We start from the raw sequence: 16,434 nt of genomic DNA on the forward strand, positions 1-16,434 counted from the left end.
TGCAACAATAAGCAAGCCTAAAGTAGCAAACCTGGCTGATTTTAGCTTTCTTGCTTCCTAATTGTTTGCCACTTTGTAGCTCCCAGCTAAGACACTTAAAGTCAAATAAACAAACATCACTCACTGCTGCCCTCTTAAGGTGCTATAGCACCTGGCAGAACTTTTGTGGTTTTTGTCAAATGACGTGTCTAAATAAATGCATCATCTACTTTCTTTTATTCACATGTATTTGCTCAACATCAAAATGCACCCAATTCACATTGTTTTCTGCAACATAAACATACAATTGTAAAGCTAGCAAGTGTGGAAAATAATTGCATTTACCATTGTCATCACTCAATTATGTGACAATTGTTAGGCCTACAATTGCATTATAATGAGTAGCATCTAGCATGGAATCCCAAGTAATTACATTCCTTTGTCAAGGTCATTGTCGTCTTTGAATTTCATGTTTAAAGCCCGGTTGAAATTGTGCAAGGTGTTTCTGTAGGATGTGACACATTGAAAAATACAAACCGTCCATAACCACACAAAAATGTGTTTCAGTGTAGAAGCAAAGCTAAATGCAACACTTTAAAATGTTACTTGTGTAATAAGCACAAGCTTATTGTCCTGTTCAGGTGGATACAATGAAGAAAGCCTACCATGCAGCCTGCAAGGAAGAGAAATTGGCCACCAGCAGGGAGAACAATAGCAAGCTAGAAAGCAACGCCAACCCAGAGGCCCAGAAAAAACTCCAGGACAAAGTGGAAAAATGTCAACAGGAGGTGCAGAAGGTGTGTATGTACATTTCTGCATGTGTGTTTTTGCAAATGTGTGTCTGGCAGTGAGCTGAGCTGCAGTTAAATTAGCAATCCAGGATATTTTATTGGATGCCGCTTGCTCATAAAATGTCCCATCCTTTTGGGGTTTGAAATGCAAATGGTTCAACCACAGCAGCAAACTGACAAACAGGCTGGAAATGAAGGTCTGTAGGATAATGTCTAATGTTTACCATGTTGTGTATGTGAAGGATAGGAATAACTTAATATAAATGTACTAAGATTATGTTTGTGTTGGGGCATTTCAGTCTAAGGAGCGCTATGAGAAGTCTCTGGAGGAGCTGGATAAAGTGACTCCACAGTACATGGAGAACATGGAGCAAGTATTTGAACAGTGGCAGCAGTTTGAGGATAAGAGACTGCGCTTCTTCAAAGAGCTCATACTGGACATCAAGCAGCACCTTGATCTTTCCACCAATCACAAGTAAGACCACACACAGCTTTAAGCAGAAATTATATTTAAAAATGACTTGGCGTCTCCTTCCAACATAAAGCAGAACCAAAAGATGAGGGATACATCAAAAACATCAGAGCACATTAAGCCAGCTAACTTACCAAGCATATACAAAGGTAAAGGGCTTTACCTTTCTCTTTTATGTAAACTGAAATCATCTTGTCAGTACAGGGGCCTGGTCATATTAATCAGAATCCTTTATTGATCCCAGGGGGAAATTGCATTTGTTACAATTGCACCCACTTATGTAAGCATGCTTCATCATCTCATTTAGAAGAAAAATGTACATGTAGTGACTTTTCCCTGCCTTTAAAACATTTTGATTATGGCACTGTGCACCAGCAGGCGGTGTAAATAATGTTAACCAGTAATATCATGTTTTTCTTCCCCTTTCTGCCATCCCCACATATCATCCTGACACCGTGTTTCACTTGGAAATGCATCACAAAATAGAAGGAAAAATCAAAAGATTCACATCAACCTTATAGTCATTTTAGGAATAATAAAATATTATACCAAGTCACTACTAATATTCATATGTTCATGTCAAGTGCTGTTAAAATGACGGACCATCTCTTTAAGGTCAGCGGAACCAAAGCCTTTATTGGTTCACCAATAACTCTTGCCTCTCACAACATTTTACTGTCCAATAGTTTGTGCAGAAAAGACCTCATATTAAAGGTCTGCACATGAATATGAATACATATGAAATTGGTGCACAATATGAACAGATGGGTCATGACAGACATGGGTTTTCATTGCAGATAAAGTGGAGAAACAGAAAATGTCATACTTGAATAAACTGATATTTTACACATCTGTAAAACACTAACATTTTTATTATTTATTGAGCAGTTTTTAACAGTATCAGTATATTTTTGTGGAATTGTTGACCACACCTGCTAGAGAACAGCATCCACCCACCTCTTATCATCTGTTAATGATACTGTGTAAATGTTTAATATATTTTGGGCAAGCTTAACAAGCAAGGGGAAGGATCCGCTGTGACCTTTCCACCAACCTAGGATTATTCGTGATTTCTTTCAGGAGCATATTCACCCACTCTTCAGACTCCAGAGCAAATCCGAATGCAGCTACCGTTACGAGAAAGAGATCCTACTACATAAAATCACTCATTAGAAAACAAACCCAAGCCCCATCCAGATGCTGCATGTGAAAAGTTGGCCTGAAAACCGATATTTTGTCTGGCTCAGGTCAGGTAGCAGATGTCTACACCCTGAAGCACTGTATGGTGGAATAAAGCCTGTGTTCCCTCTTCAGGTTCCAGACTGTGTATCAGAATTTGGAAGACACAATCCAGGCAGCTGACGCAGAGGAGGATCTGAAATGGTTCCGCTCCAACCATGGCCCGGGCATGCCTATGAACTGGCCTCAGTTTGAGGTACACACATGCACAGTTCTTTCCTAGTGCAGGACTAGTTTGAGGAATGAGGAACAGAGTAATAGTGAAATGCCCTGCCTGGATGGATCAGTTAATGTTCCACCTGCTGAGCTGACGATTAGTGAGAAGTAAGGTCTGTAGTGTCTAAGAAGTGAAATGGGCTCATTTTTAGAGCAGCATGTGAAGCTTTACTGTAGCAGCCTGAGACGGGAGTTTATTTTCCAGAGTAACTTTATCTTTCTGTATCAGTTGAGTTACAGAGAGATGAACCAGTCTGGCAGGTAGTGCGCAGTTGTGCACCTACACACAGTGTTGGCATCTGCATCTGTTGTACTGGGTACACAGTCTCTCTCTGTTTTTCTGTCACTCTCTCCCAGAAGTTCCTTTTACTCTCACAGACGTATTATCATTCATGCTTTATGACTTAAGACATACATATGTTGGTTAGGTGAAAGTTACTGGTCAGCATGGTGCTGGGCAGTGTGTCATCTATACTGATATACTGTTATTGGTGTCGCACAGCTAGACACCAGCAGCAACTTAATTACAATGTATGGCATTTGCTTGGTGTTTTGATTGATTGTTTCAAAAGAACAGAAGAGCTAAATATATAATAAGAATTGCTTTAAAAATGGTTTCTATCTGATTATCTTTCTTATTTAAGATTCACTTTGTAATTTTAAAATAAATAGAACATGACAGAATTGTACAATCAAAAAAAGAGGTAATTTAGGTATTTAAGACACTTTGCATCATGCATCATCAGTTCATTCATTTTAGTATTACAAACTTAACTGGTGGTGATGCACCTTTGTAATCAGACAAGATTTGGAATTGGCAGATTTTTTGCTTTAAAAATCTAGACAGCTCTCAGCCAATTTATTATTATGATTTTGGGTGATCGGTGTATGTGCACTGCTTCAAAGCTGCATGACTGATTGTGCTAAATCTTACTTTCAGTGTGGCACTTTATTTCATTCATGTTATTTAAATATTCCAACTCATTTTTAGATTTTTTTTAAATGCCCAATTGGACCAATAAAAGTAAGTATTGTTAAGTGTATTGCAGCTAATAGAAAGTTTTGAAAATTGAATAGTGTTTTAGTGTGTCACACAGTGGGAACTTTGGGTTTGAAAAAGGCTGGAAATCTTTTTTTTTTATTTTATTTTTATTTTTTTTATAAAGGCTAATAAATCAAAACAGATTGGTTAGTTACAGCCCAAAGCCAATGAAGTTTCAAAGAAGTCTCATCTGATACTGTGACACGTGGAAATTACTGTGATATTGAATTTTATTAATATTTCTCAGCATTAGATCAGTTGCGGTTTGAGTATTTGTGTTTTTGTAGGCAGTTGACTATGAATAGTTACCAAACAGCTGTCTTTGATCCAGCCTTAGCAGAAATAGTACAGGCAGACTGCGTGTCTCTGTACTTTGTCACATACTGACTCACTACCTCTTTGTACTAATCAGATTATTTTCTACTGGTTTAGGACTTAGGAATTGGACATTTGTGAAAATGTGTGAAAATATGGTTGTTTCAGTTGAGCAGTTCCAAGAAACAGCATTTCAGTCAAGCCAGCACAACTAGTCTTTAAAAGGAAGCATTTGCTTCTGTTTTACATACCAAAATTAAGCTTCTTGCTAAAGATTGCAGGTGGCTGCCAAAACGCTTGTGAAATGCTGGTAATTTCTCAGTGATTTGTCCTTTGCTGAGTAACCCCTCTGTCTGTCCACTCCTTCTCTGCTCTAATCTAGAAAGTGGACTTATCACGGCCACGTTTCCATAAGAGAAGGTCCATCGTAGTGAGTTCTGCATGGTCAACGTTATTTCTGCCCTCAGAATGGTTTCTGCTTCCTAGAAAGCTTCTTCCCATTTCTTTTACCATGTTTGTGTGTGATGTGTGTGTGCTTTTGTCTGTTGTGATATCTAATTCTCTTCCTGGGTGAGGTTCTTAAATGGTAGTGTGTTAATGGTGTGTTACTTCAGGCCTTTGATTGGAAACAGCTGAGATCTTATGCAAGTTCTACAATTCATTTTAGCTTTTGTATGCTAGCACCAGCTAGAGAATTCCTTCAGACATGCTCTGAGTAGAACAGGCTCAGTAGCACTTTTTTCTGCATAAGTTTGAACATGAAAGCAACATTAAGTGTGTTTACATGCACTTAATAATCTGATAACCGCAGGAAATCAGATGTTGTCAGTAATTCGTTCAACGCATTTACATGCACTTGAGTAATCAGATAGTGGGGAAACTCTAGGTCTACACGAGTCAGGCAGTAATCCGCTTTCTGCTTTGTAACCAGCCAAAAAAACTTGCAGAAGATGTGATGTAAACGTCACGTAAACTCAAACTTTATGTCCCGGCTTTTTTTTTTTTTTACTTTTTTCAAAACATGGCGCCAGTTTACCTGAAAATATGAACATACATCATGTAAAAGATTAATATTTAAATCATTCATTTCATTAAGCATGTCATTTTTTTCAGCTTCGCTGCAAAAGTGTACCTCATTCTGTTTTCACACATGCACAGACTAAGAAATATGAAAGAAATCAGAGTAAGAGTACATATGCACTGAGAAATCTGCTTACTGAGCTAAACGTCAGCTCTTTATCAGATTTCTTAATCAGATTTCCTGACCTTACTCCAAACTAAGAAATCTAGTTTTCACGTTCACAATTTTTATTAGTTATCCCTACCTTAATAATAAAGTGAACATAAACAAAACAACACAGACAAACAAAAAGGCAGCAAAGACAACACCCTTAAAAACCCCTGTGCAACAGCATTGTCTTAAAGAAATATCTCCTAAATTAGTGTGTACAGTTTTGTATGAGTTATGAGCAACATGTGTGGACAACATAGTGCTGCCCTTAGTGTGTAAGAGTGAACAAACATTAAACTGTCGTCTTTGTTTCGAGAGCTACACTGTGCTTCTAGGAATTCTTATTCTTTAACACTTTCGGAGTTAAAGTAAAGTGCAATATTCATGGTCAGTGACTGCACCCCATGCCGTCTCTCTAATAACTCCTCCCTTTCTCTTGAGATTTGCCAAAGTAAACAAGCTGATGTGCACCACTGCACTTGTACTGGTGCCCACCCTCCATATCGCCATTCATCCATCCAGAGAAGCCTGTTGGTTTTTAAACTTTTTATAACCTTAATCTGCAATTCAAGCATTAGTTTTTGACTGTGCTTTTATTTAAGTATAAGGATGCATTTGCGTTATTTTGTATGGTTTGTATACTGCTCCCTGTAAGAACAGCATTAACTGACTGATACTGTGACTCTTGGGTCCTGTTGAAAAGCTGCCCGAGCTGCATGTGGAATCTTTATTTCTCTCAAACAGAACTGCATCAGTATTCCACTCAGAAGAGAAGTCATGGATGGCAACAAAAGCTGCAAACCGCAGCTCTTATTGCTTTTTCACTGTATTAAAAAAAAAAAAAAAAAAACTGGAGGCAGTTTCTCATTTTAGTTCTTATAAGATGCCATTAGGCAAAATTTCTGTAGGGATTTTGTCGTAAAAAATTGGAAGAAATGTCATATTAAAGTAAAGCTTTCAGTAGATAATAATATTGTGTTTCAGCTACAGAAATGACAGTGCTTCATTTTTTACTGCATTTTTAATTTTTTGGATCTCTTTTGGATTTTCTGCAAAACAGACAAATTCTGCTGACAGTCATAGTCCAGCTCCATGTTCATTTTAGAATGCTCGCTTTTCACTCACCATTCAAATCCTGAGGAATAAAACATGTCATGCCCACAACTACCTTATGCCTGAATGTTGTTTCACATGGAAATAACGTCACATTGAGAAATAAAAATAAATTCTGGTTTCCGATTCCTGTTGACTTTAAGATTACAGGAGGCAATTCCTTGATGCAAATGAGATTTCTGTCTGTCTAACAGGGATGCATTTACATGGCCATGAAATGTAAGTAAGTCTCATCTGTACATGATCTGGATCTGAAATGCACAAAATGATACATAAATAGGCTCTCTGATATAGAACTCATTGATGTAGGCAAAAAATATATAACTGCAAATTTACTGACCAATATTATAATTGCATAATTGCAGTGAAATGTGGTGATGTTTGGTTTTTTTTTTTTTCCCTTTTTCTATAAATTCTGGATTTTTTTCTATTGAAGACCAGCACATCCATTTTTGGGCTTGAACGCTGACTGTGACCATGTTAAATTTCCCCACTTGAGACAATGTTGATTACTTTAGTGTATGATTTAAAATGGAAGCTCTTGCGATTTTTATTTGTGAAATTTCCTCAAATTTTGATATAAAGACAATCAGTTGTTCGACCCTGTTCAGCTGTAGACACAGGTGTCTGAAATGCAGAAACTGCTACTTGTTGAGTGAAAAGTACCTTGAAGTGTCTGGTCTGGCAGCAGCTGATGAGCATTGTGTTTGCCTCTGGGCAGAGTTGTGCTCTTCATTGAGCTGTATTCTCGCTGTGTGGGGTGCCCAGGTTTGAGTTTGTGTGTTTGCGTGTGTGCAGTGTTGACAGAAACACGTTTGTTTCTGTTGGAGAGCAATACGACACAGGGCACTTGTGAAAGTTCTGTTTCATAAACAGTGTGAGGTTACGTTTGCTAACTGAACCATCAAGAGATGTAATCTGGCAAGCAGGCACATGTGTCTGTTATAGAGGCGTGTTGCAACTCCTACCACAGCTCGTAGACCAGAACTGGAAGATTAGGGCTCACCTGTGCTTTTTAGAGCCAGTTTTTATCTCTACGCATTCATGTGTTTTTAGGATTGGTCCGTAGACCTGAACCGGACACTGAGCCGGAGAGAAAAAAAGAAGCCGAGTGATGAAGTGACTTTGACGGGTATCAACCAAACAGTAGAACAAACAACAAAGACCAACAACAGGTAATACACACCACAAAGCGCTATTTAACATTGATAGTCAATTGTTTTTTTGAATATACTTTCATGTTGAATAATCTTAATGGGGAATTGTAAAAATGTTTCAAAATTTCTCTATAGTTGAGTAGAAACATAAACCAATTTGTTCTTAGTGGTTTAATGTTTAAAAATCGTTAATTGCACAGAAACCTACAAACTAGGGTTTCTTTACAGTGGTGGTGATGGGAACTAGGGATCCAGTGAGTGGTATGCAAATATAGCCATTTTATTTACTAGCTAAAACCAAAATCTATTTTCAGTTTTATATGTTGATAATGGTAAAAGGGAGGTAAATCAGAAAAGTAGTTTTATTTGCATATTGTTTTCCCTCAAAATGCCTTTCATATACCTCTGGCTTAAAAAAAAAAAACTGAATATTAAAACAAAGCTGCCAAAAACGCAACCATAACCATTTTGTCCTAACTTTGTCCTCAGACATCACCACCATTGTGTGCAGCCCACTCTGTAAATTTTTCTAAAATGGCTCCTTTCACATCAAAACACTTTGAATGACTTTGTTTACATCTTTACAATTTGAATATGCAGAAATTTTGAAAAATCAGTGTTAATTCCCTTTTAAATCAAGAAAATTACTGTTAAAAATTAAAAAACTAAACCAAATCTGCAGCAAAACCTGAGCGAATGGCCTGCATGGTCACGCGCTTACCCCCCACCCCACCCCCCACTACCCGCGGTTACTTGGAGCACTACAGAGCAAGTTTGCGAGTCAAACGGAATGACCATGCAGAAGTATGTTGTATGTGGTCTTCATCAAGTGGCAAATCAAGGACTTCTTTTCTTTCACCACTCACCTTCATACAGACGTGCATACCCTGTATCCCAACATAGCCCATTATGGCTTGAATATTGAATGCCAGTGCACTCAAAAGGAGCTACGCAGACTTCCTTCCTAAAATACCTCTGTATCCCTGCTTTTTAAATAGACCTACCAAGGGGAAGCCCCACCTGCTTGACCCTGTGGCAAAGGGAGTGCCGATGCTTCTTCACAGTCATGCACTTGGTCAGCCTGATTGGTTTAAAATACCTGTTTGAGAGGTTTTTTTCCATAGTTATCACCAAATGTTTACCTTTCTAGCCGAGCCTTTTTTCCCTGGGTCCTTGTGTCTGCATAGGGAGTAACCTGTAGGAATCTAAAGCATTCCAGAAGCACTTGACCTTTATCTGACCCAGCAGACCAACATTAGACTCCTCTCTAACCTCAGCAAAACGTGGATTCCACCTTTTGAGTAGGTGTGGGAGTAGTAGAAGTAGTAGAGCAGAGAGAGGAGGGAAGGATAAGGAGATTGAATTGAAAGCATTCTCAATGCTGTGCTCTCCTACTTGCAGCATGTTGCTTACTCTTGACAGTACCAGCATTGTCTTACTCTTGGCGGTCTTCCTCTCTTTTGCCTCAAATGTCCTCTGTCACATTAATAGTGTCTTTGGAAAGGTACACAGACAGCCGCAGTCTGATCACATAGTATATTTCATAAATGGGTTCACTGTTTCCTCAGGTTGAAATATCCTGAATTATTGGTACCACTGGATATTTTGTCTCATGTTTTGGTGGAAATTTTCTCTCTTATCTCAATAAGCAATAGTGTTTCTGATGAGCGCCTCAATTGGGGACAAAAAAAGTCTTAAGATAAAAAAAAATTTTAAAAAAACTATGATAAAATACGCATGTTTAATGAAGTGTTAAATGTGTGAATAATGATAATAATAATAATTGTAAAAAATAAAACAGTTCTTCTGCCAAGCTTGTAGTTCAGGCTTGCTGAGCAACATATGCAATACATAGCACAGTGGTTTTCATAACCAGTTGTAGCTTGGCATGTGCCACCCCGGGCTCAAGGAGGATGCTCGATTCAGGGTTGCCACAGCTGTTTCACTTTTATTTATACACCAAATGAGCAAAAACAGAACCAAGCAACCAAAGCTATACTGGACACTTCTCAGTGGCTTAAGATAGACTTTTCAGTCTTTTTTTAAAGTAAGCTTTTCAGCTCTGTTGTCATCGCAGTGTTGCAGCTGCTGCTCGTCCTTCTCTGTCTGTTCCCTCTCTGCTCTTTTTTTAAAAGGCGCTCATGCTGCCTGAGAACCCGAGTTGAAAGGGAACGAGAGCTTGTTGCTCCTCCTCCCTGTCACATTGCCCCGCTCACAGCTTGTCTACCCGGATCGAATGTAAGGATAATTAACATGGCCTCACCGCGGTGGCCCCCAAGCAGTAGGGCTCAGGACTCGCGCACCCAAGACTCAGCCAATCAGGTTTCAGAGTCAGAACTTACAGAAGGGGTCCGTTACTGGGAATGCCTGTTCTTTGATGTCATAAGCTTTATTTTGTAATACTTAGCCTGTTTCTGTTATGTCTCATTGATCACAGTATGATGTGGAAATGGGCACAAAATGCCATGCATTGCTTTGAATGTGTCTATGATGCACTGCTCACTGCGCATGTTGAACTGTGTAGCTGCATAATGTACATAATGTCCACAGATCTGTTAAGTGATGTGTGTATCACAGTGCTGCCTCTCTTCATGTTTGACTTAGTTTGACTGTGTCCAGTAGCACAGAACCGGTGGGCTCAAACCCATTCGACGACGACGATGATGAAGAGGAAACGCCAGCAGAGCAGCCCAACAGCAGCCCAGTCAATGCCAAAAAAGAAGAAGTTATTTCCAAAACGTTGGTGAACAGAAAGCATCTGCTCCTGTTCCGCTGCAGTGCATCTTTCTTTCTCCCTGTTGTAGCTGTTTGTACTCTTGCCTGTGTTATTTTTACTTTCTTTTTCTATGCCTCTGTTCTCCTTTCAGGTGGCTGTTTTTTTTTCATGCATGGTTGCATAGTGAAGATACTGTTTAAGCACCTACACACACCCTGTGTTCTTCACATCTCTGACATTGTTTTGTTCTGCAGAGCAGCCTGGTCATGTGTTGAGCTGTGCAAGTGTTCAGTCAGACCCTTTTAGAAAAGACACACAGTGTGTCATGTATGTTCAGTTAAAAATGTTAAAAATCAGAGACTAAACTTTAATTTTCAGTCAAAATGGTTATTAGGTAAAAGTAATTTATTTTTCAGCAGGAAAAAAAAACAAAAACATATTTCAAAGAAAATATTTAGAATGCATAGCGGCCTCAGGAACTAAATACAATATCAGTATTTGTGGTATTTAGTGTGTCCAGTCTTTGTCTTTATTAGTTTCCATTCTTTTCAGTAGATTTGCTTTTAGTTTTTGCAGGGGTATTTTTCCAAACCTCTGAAGTTAAGTAATCCCAAACGTGTTCATTGATATTGAGTTCTGGACGTGGACTTTCTGCGTGGCCAGTCTGTTGTTCTGAGGACACCAGGACAAATTTGCTAATTTTCATGCTTTTTTGTTTTATTTTCTCAGTAAAGTCTTCTTGATAGCTGCACATCTTTTCAGACCTGTAATGTTGAGTTGTCTTATCAAAGTAAAAGGAAGGATTAACTAATTTTTCATATCTGATGAGTGAAGCTTTTTCTCCTCTCTCTTAATAATGAAAGTGCTGTTTATCTAAAGATCACAGTTTCCTTTGGCTTTCTTCTTCTTTATGTAAGTGGATTACTTTGTCTAATCTCCTCAGAAATACCTCCTAAAAATAATAACTTGTACCTAATGGCCGTTTTGACCAGACATTAAATAAATGAAGGGTGATCTCTGAAGTAAAACTTGCATTGATTACAGGAAACCTGGTTGAGCAAGAAGTTTCTTATGTTAAGTGTGATGGTCTGACTGTAACACAGCGTCACCGGTTCTGTATGTTCCCTTGTGTTTTTCTTTCATGCTTGTGTTCACTTTGTGGAGCAGTGCTGCTCTCTGTGGTGGCTTAGCACACTGCAGCCATCTGGGCTTTAACCCTTAGATGTTAAGAATTATTACTGTTATTTTGTGACTATACACAATTGCACGATTAATTACATAATTAATTACACAGCAAATTACATTTACATTCAGTTTACCTTCTATATTTTCAGTTTCAGATCTGCAGCCTTTTCTGTTTGCTTTAATCTCAACACACATTTCTTTCTTACAGAAGAAAATCAAATTAAATTCAGTTAGATAAATAATCATATCTCCTTCAGCTTACAAGCACTGAGATGATATGGATTAAATGTTTAGAATCTGCACTTACAACAGAATTTTGCTGTTTGTTTTTAGTGAGTTCAGAGTGAGAAATTATTCCTATAGAATCACACCACATTTTTCTGATATTAACTGCAACTTCTAAGGGTTAAAAGGGTTATCTGTATTTTTCTGTTTATCTTGAGGAATTGTGCCTCCTCTCAACTCTTAAGCTTTGCCTGTTCAGATGGCTGCTGACAATCAGGCCTTCTCTCTCCAAATGTCATGTATAGTTCCACTGTGTAAACAGGTGTTTCTCCCATTTATGGAGCAAGAGCAGAAGTCTTCTGTGAGGAGGCACTCTGGCATGTCTTTGAGCTTTTGCTTGGGGTTGAATGTGAGCGTTTGAGTTTCTTTCAGTGGGGTTGTGTTACTTTGTCCACTGCATCTCAATCTTCCTCTCTTGCTGCTCTTTTCACCTGGCATGTTGGATGTCCAGTCATTGTCCATGATTGACTGTTGCCAGTCATGTTCTGTGACGTTTTCATCGTCTCACCTCTTCTTTTTCTACCAGTGCTAGCACCGTGGAGAAGACGCAGGATTGGTCAGATGAGGAAACTGGGAATCCTTTCGCAGCGGACGCTAACGGAAACGGGAATCCGTTTGATGATGAGCCAGCTTCTCCGGCAGTCTCTGTACCAGTAAGGGCTCTGTATGATTACGAGGGTCAGGAGCAGGATGAGCTGAGCTTCAAAGCAGGTAAAATAAGAACAGAGTGAACATGGGTAGAGAATGCTAGAGCATTGGTCCTCAAGTATGTGCACATAAGCGTTTTGGTGCCTGTGGCATATCACCCTATGAAAGCTGGTCAGTTTTTTTTTTTTTTTTTTTTATGTATAAAAATGGCACAGACAAATTTTCCAGTCATATTTCCATGACTTCCATGAGGCATATTTTTAGTTGTTTGTTTAGTGTAAGTGTCCTTTCACACCTACTGCAGTTTGTAATGCTACAGTGTCACATATGGACAGATACATGGATGCAGTAGAGTACAGTAGTTTTGCATCATTCTGTAGTTTGCGTAATGCCCATATTAGAAACTCTGGGTCAATTCCTCTATGGCCAGAATGAATGGGCTTTTAGAAATATCGCCTCTATCATACCCTATGTTAAATAAAACAGCTCTCCAGAGAGCTGGAGGGAAACCTGCTTGTTTTGTTCTCTTCTTTAACCTGCCCTCTGTCTGTACGTGAAAATAACACTAACACTGACGAAACCTGCTTAAGAAGGTTGCCAGTCTAATGATGTATATTCAGTGCGCTGTAGCTTTAGCCCACATGTAGCAATAATTATATTTCACCTCTTTAACAACCTCGGAATTCAGAAGATCCAGTGATAGAATGTTCACAAGACAAAACGTATCGGGTTCTGAACATTTTTATTTAACACGGTGCAATAGAGGCGATTTTTCGAAAGCCCCATTCATTCTGGCCAAAGAGAAAATAAGCTTGCACTCAGTTTCTAATACGGGCATCACACAAACTACAGAATGGGGCACGACTACAGTAGTGTTTTGCATCCATGTATCTGTCCATACGTGACACTGTAGAATTACAAACTGCAGTAGCTGTGAAAGGACACTTGCACTAAACATACACAGCTAAATATAGTTCCTTATATACATGTAAGACAACAAAATGGTGAGGCTACAGTGGTCTGTCGGAACACCTGAAGGAGCAAGACGATCAAATCTGATCAAAACTTGTAAACAGATGATCATTGCTTAAAGAATGGTTTGAGTCAGTTTCCGCTTTGTCTCTATGGGTTGTATTGTTGATTTTAATGTTAAGAATGTTGTGCATCATTTTAAGATGTTCTTTAATGGATAACAGCCGTCAGGTATATAAATCAGGGTAATTGTCCTGGAAAACCCTGAATAAAGATAACAAGTCTCTTTAAATATGGTGTCCATGTTTTCCATTCTTAGCTAGAAAACACTTGGTCAGTTCGCACATCAAGACACGCACATCAGCAACCTTAAGCAATAGTTGATGTTTCTAAATAAAAGGCACACTGGAGTAGTTTTATTCTGCACCGTAACTGCAGGAAATGCATATGGAGACCACTTTGCTTGAGGAATCTATGGAGGATGTTCATTTTCCTCAGTCTCTTGCTCTCTGTCTTTGTTAAAGGTGATGAATTTACTAAAATTGGAGAGGAGGACGAGCAGGGATGGTGCAAAGGGCGTCTGAAAGATGGCCATGTGGGACTCTACCCAGCCAACTATGTGGAGGACATTCAGTGACCAGAGACAAGATAAGAAAAGAGTGGGGAGGTAGAGAGAAAGCTGGATGGGGAGAATAAATTTGGTGTAGGGACGTTTTCATGTGAGAGGAAGCTGCTCACTCTCCCCCCTTGTGGTGGAGGCTGGACCGACTGCTGCAGTGAAGCGAAAGACTTTTCACTCTTGTTTTCTCGTAGATGTCGCCCTTTTGCGCTGATCTGGGACTAGATGCCACACTATCTTAATCCACCAACTTCCCAGCTGGTATCTTTTCAGATTGTTACAGGTGCATGTCCATTTGTGCAAATGAGTTTTAATCAACACATCATTCAACAATCCCTCCGACTACTTTTAAAGAGCTGAATACAGTGTGATGACAGGCCTTTGAAAAATTCCTTCAGTGCTGATTGTTAGATTGATAGCAGTTTATTCTCACCAAGTCTGAGATTGAGCCAGAACTTTTTTTTTTTTTTTTTAATAGAGATCCTGACTAAAAAAAAAAAAAAGCTCCCAACAACTTTTCCAATATCTGTTGGTGAAAAAGAAATATATGGAAAAGAGACATTTATTTTCTGTGCCTTAACAATTCAGCATCTTGGTTTAGAAAATCCATTGGTTACTGCTTGCTCTGATGCCGATGTATTCTTCAAGACCAAAGTATCCAGCTTTGCTGAAAAGAAACGTTGTTCTAGTAAGTCAAGTGTTTCCATGCATGTTAGTATTATATATATAAGTTGTGGCCAGAATGTTCCCCTATGACGAAATGTATAACTAAGAAAGATGTCCAATTAAATTATTCTAGTTTTTATAGGAATGTAATGTAATCACACTATTTCCCAAACATGTAATCTTCACATTATTCCCTATTAAAAAATTTGGTTGTATACATGGACATAGAGCAAGTAGCAGTTTCACTCAGTCTTCCACTGATTACTATCAGGAAAATGTGGTGGTTTCATTTTCCACATATTCAAATTTAATGTTTTATTATTTTATTACTGTGTATGTGAATGGGTGATAATTTCAAATAGTCATCCTTGACCCTGAAATAAACCAGACCTAAACAAGCTTATTTGCTGGCAGAAGGCTCATGCTGGAGTAGTTTATCAGGGATTAACTGAACTGATGTTCTTATATAACGGTGGCACATTCACCTGCACATTTAAAGGTGGTTTAAGGTGTCATCAGGTGTCAAAAAGGGTTCTTTGGAGAACGATTTTTGGTTTAAACTGTTCAATTGAGTTCTTGTAAGGAGATGTTCGTTCAAAAGTTCCAAAGGTGGTTCTTCTTCAGCATCGCTGAAGAACCTTTGTTGTGATCACTTGCCGATTCACAGATTTTCACTTGTATTTCTCGTTTGAGCAGGCCTTTGAGTCTGTAAAGTTTCATTCCAAATGGCTTATGAACCTGTTTTTTTGGGGGGAAGAAAGGTTTTTCACTCTCTAGGCTGCACTGGACAATTCACAATGACCACAAGAGAAAATTCTAACACTTCACTTAAAAGATGCCACGACCACATGACATCCTCTCCGACTTCACGTTTCACACCGAAGTGGAGTTACTGAAGGAAAAAAAGATACCAGCCTTTTTGCATGTACATTGCGGTGAACAAAATGAGCACATTAATTGGTGATGGTTATGAATGGTGTAATTTTAAAATTCAGACTGTTAATTTATAAAAATGCCTTAAGTACTTCAACTTTTGCCCATGGACAAATGCTGTGATTTCAGAATCAGAATGTATATTAATTGAGCATTGATATGGCGTGTGAATGTCATGAACTTATTTTGTTACATTTGTATATATGAATTTTAAATTTCTTGCAGATGGTCATATTGAGTTATACAGACACACAACTATTAGCACATTTTAGGATGCAATGTGTTTTCTTAATTTTATTATTATTTTTCTTTTTAGCCAAGAGTTGCCAATGGAAATCTCAGCCTCCTCAGATTCGCTGATTGGCAGTTATCCTGTTAATGCTGTCTCAGGGGAGACGAGCAAACTTTTGAATGTACCGGAGTTTTGCTGTAATTGAAAAGCAGTGGCATAACTATCAACTATCAGCTTCAACTTGTTGGATTTTGTTACATTTAAAGCAGCAACTGCGCCCTCACAGTGCACTTTGTTCAACTTATCACTCTGCAGTTGGCTAATAAAGTGATTTTAAACTGAGAACGTTTTACTGTGTTTTATCTCTTAAAGCAGCCATATCCTATAGTTTTCATATTATTTCTTTTGGAGTTGAACTGCAGCACTTTATGTTGCCATTACATGATTTTAACTGGTTTCAGTCTCATGTATAACTGACCATAACTGACGGGTGACGACGCCGACATGTCAGTCAAGCGAACCGAAACTAAATACCGGACGTTTGTGATATTCCGCCCGAACATTTTTTTAAGTCTCAAAAATAATATACGTTAATTAAATTAATTATTTTCAAAAGCTGAGCC

At 38.5% G+C, this 16,434-nt stretch overlaps 1 protein-coding gene across 5 annotated transcripts in view; it reads left to right on the forward strand.

Annotated features, from left to right (window-relative positions):
* The window catches only part of pacsin2 (protein kinase C and casein kinase substrate in neurons 2), a 31,164-nt gene extending 15,011 nt beyond the window's left edge, over positions 1-16,153 (forward strand). For 3 of the 5 annotated variants that reach the window (XM_017693959.1, XM_017693958.1, XM_037538228.1), the window contains exons 5-11: positions 621-776; positions 1,070-1,245; positions 2,557-2,677; positions 7,455-7,573; positions 10,160-10,294; positions 12,268-12,452; positions 13,886-16,153. In XM_017693959.1, the coding sequence (XP_017549448.1) occupies positions 621-776; positions 1,070-1,245; positions 2,557-2,677; positions 7,455-7,573; positions 10,160-10,294; positions 12,268-12,452; positions 13,886-13,998 (1,005 nt within the window). In that variant the 3' untranslated portion in view covers positions 13,999-16,153. The remainder of the gene's footprint in view (positions 1-620; positions 777-1,069; positions 1,246-2,556; positions 2,678-7,454; positions 7,574-10,159; positions 10,295-12,267; positions 12,453-13,885) is intronic. The other 2 variants (XM_017693960.1, XM_017693961.1) reach the window with 2 other exon arrangements.
* The last annotated feature ends 281 nt before the right edge of the window (positions 16,154-16,434 follow it).

The sequence above is a fragment of the Pygocentrus nattereri genome, chromosome 1 (genome assembly GCF_015220715.1).
Source record: "Pygocentrus nattereri isolate fPygNat1 chromosome 1, fPygNat1.pri, whole genome shotgun sequence".
Lineage (NCBI taxonomy): Eukaryota > Metazoa > Chordata > Actinopteri > Characiformes > Serrasalmidae > Pygocentrus > Pygocentrus nattereri.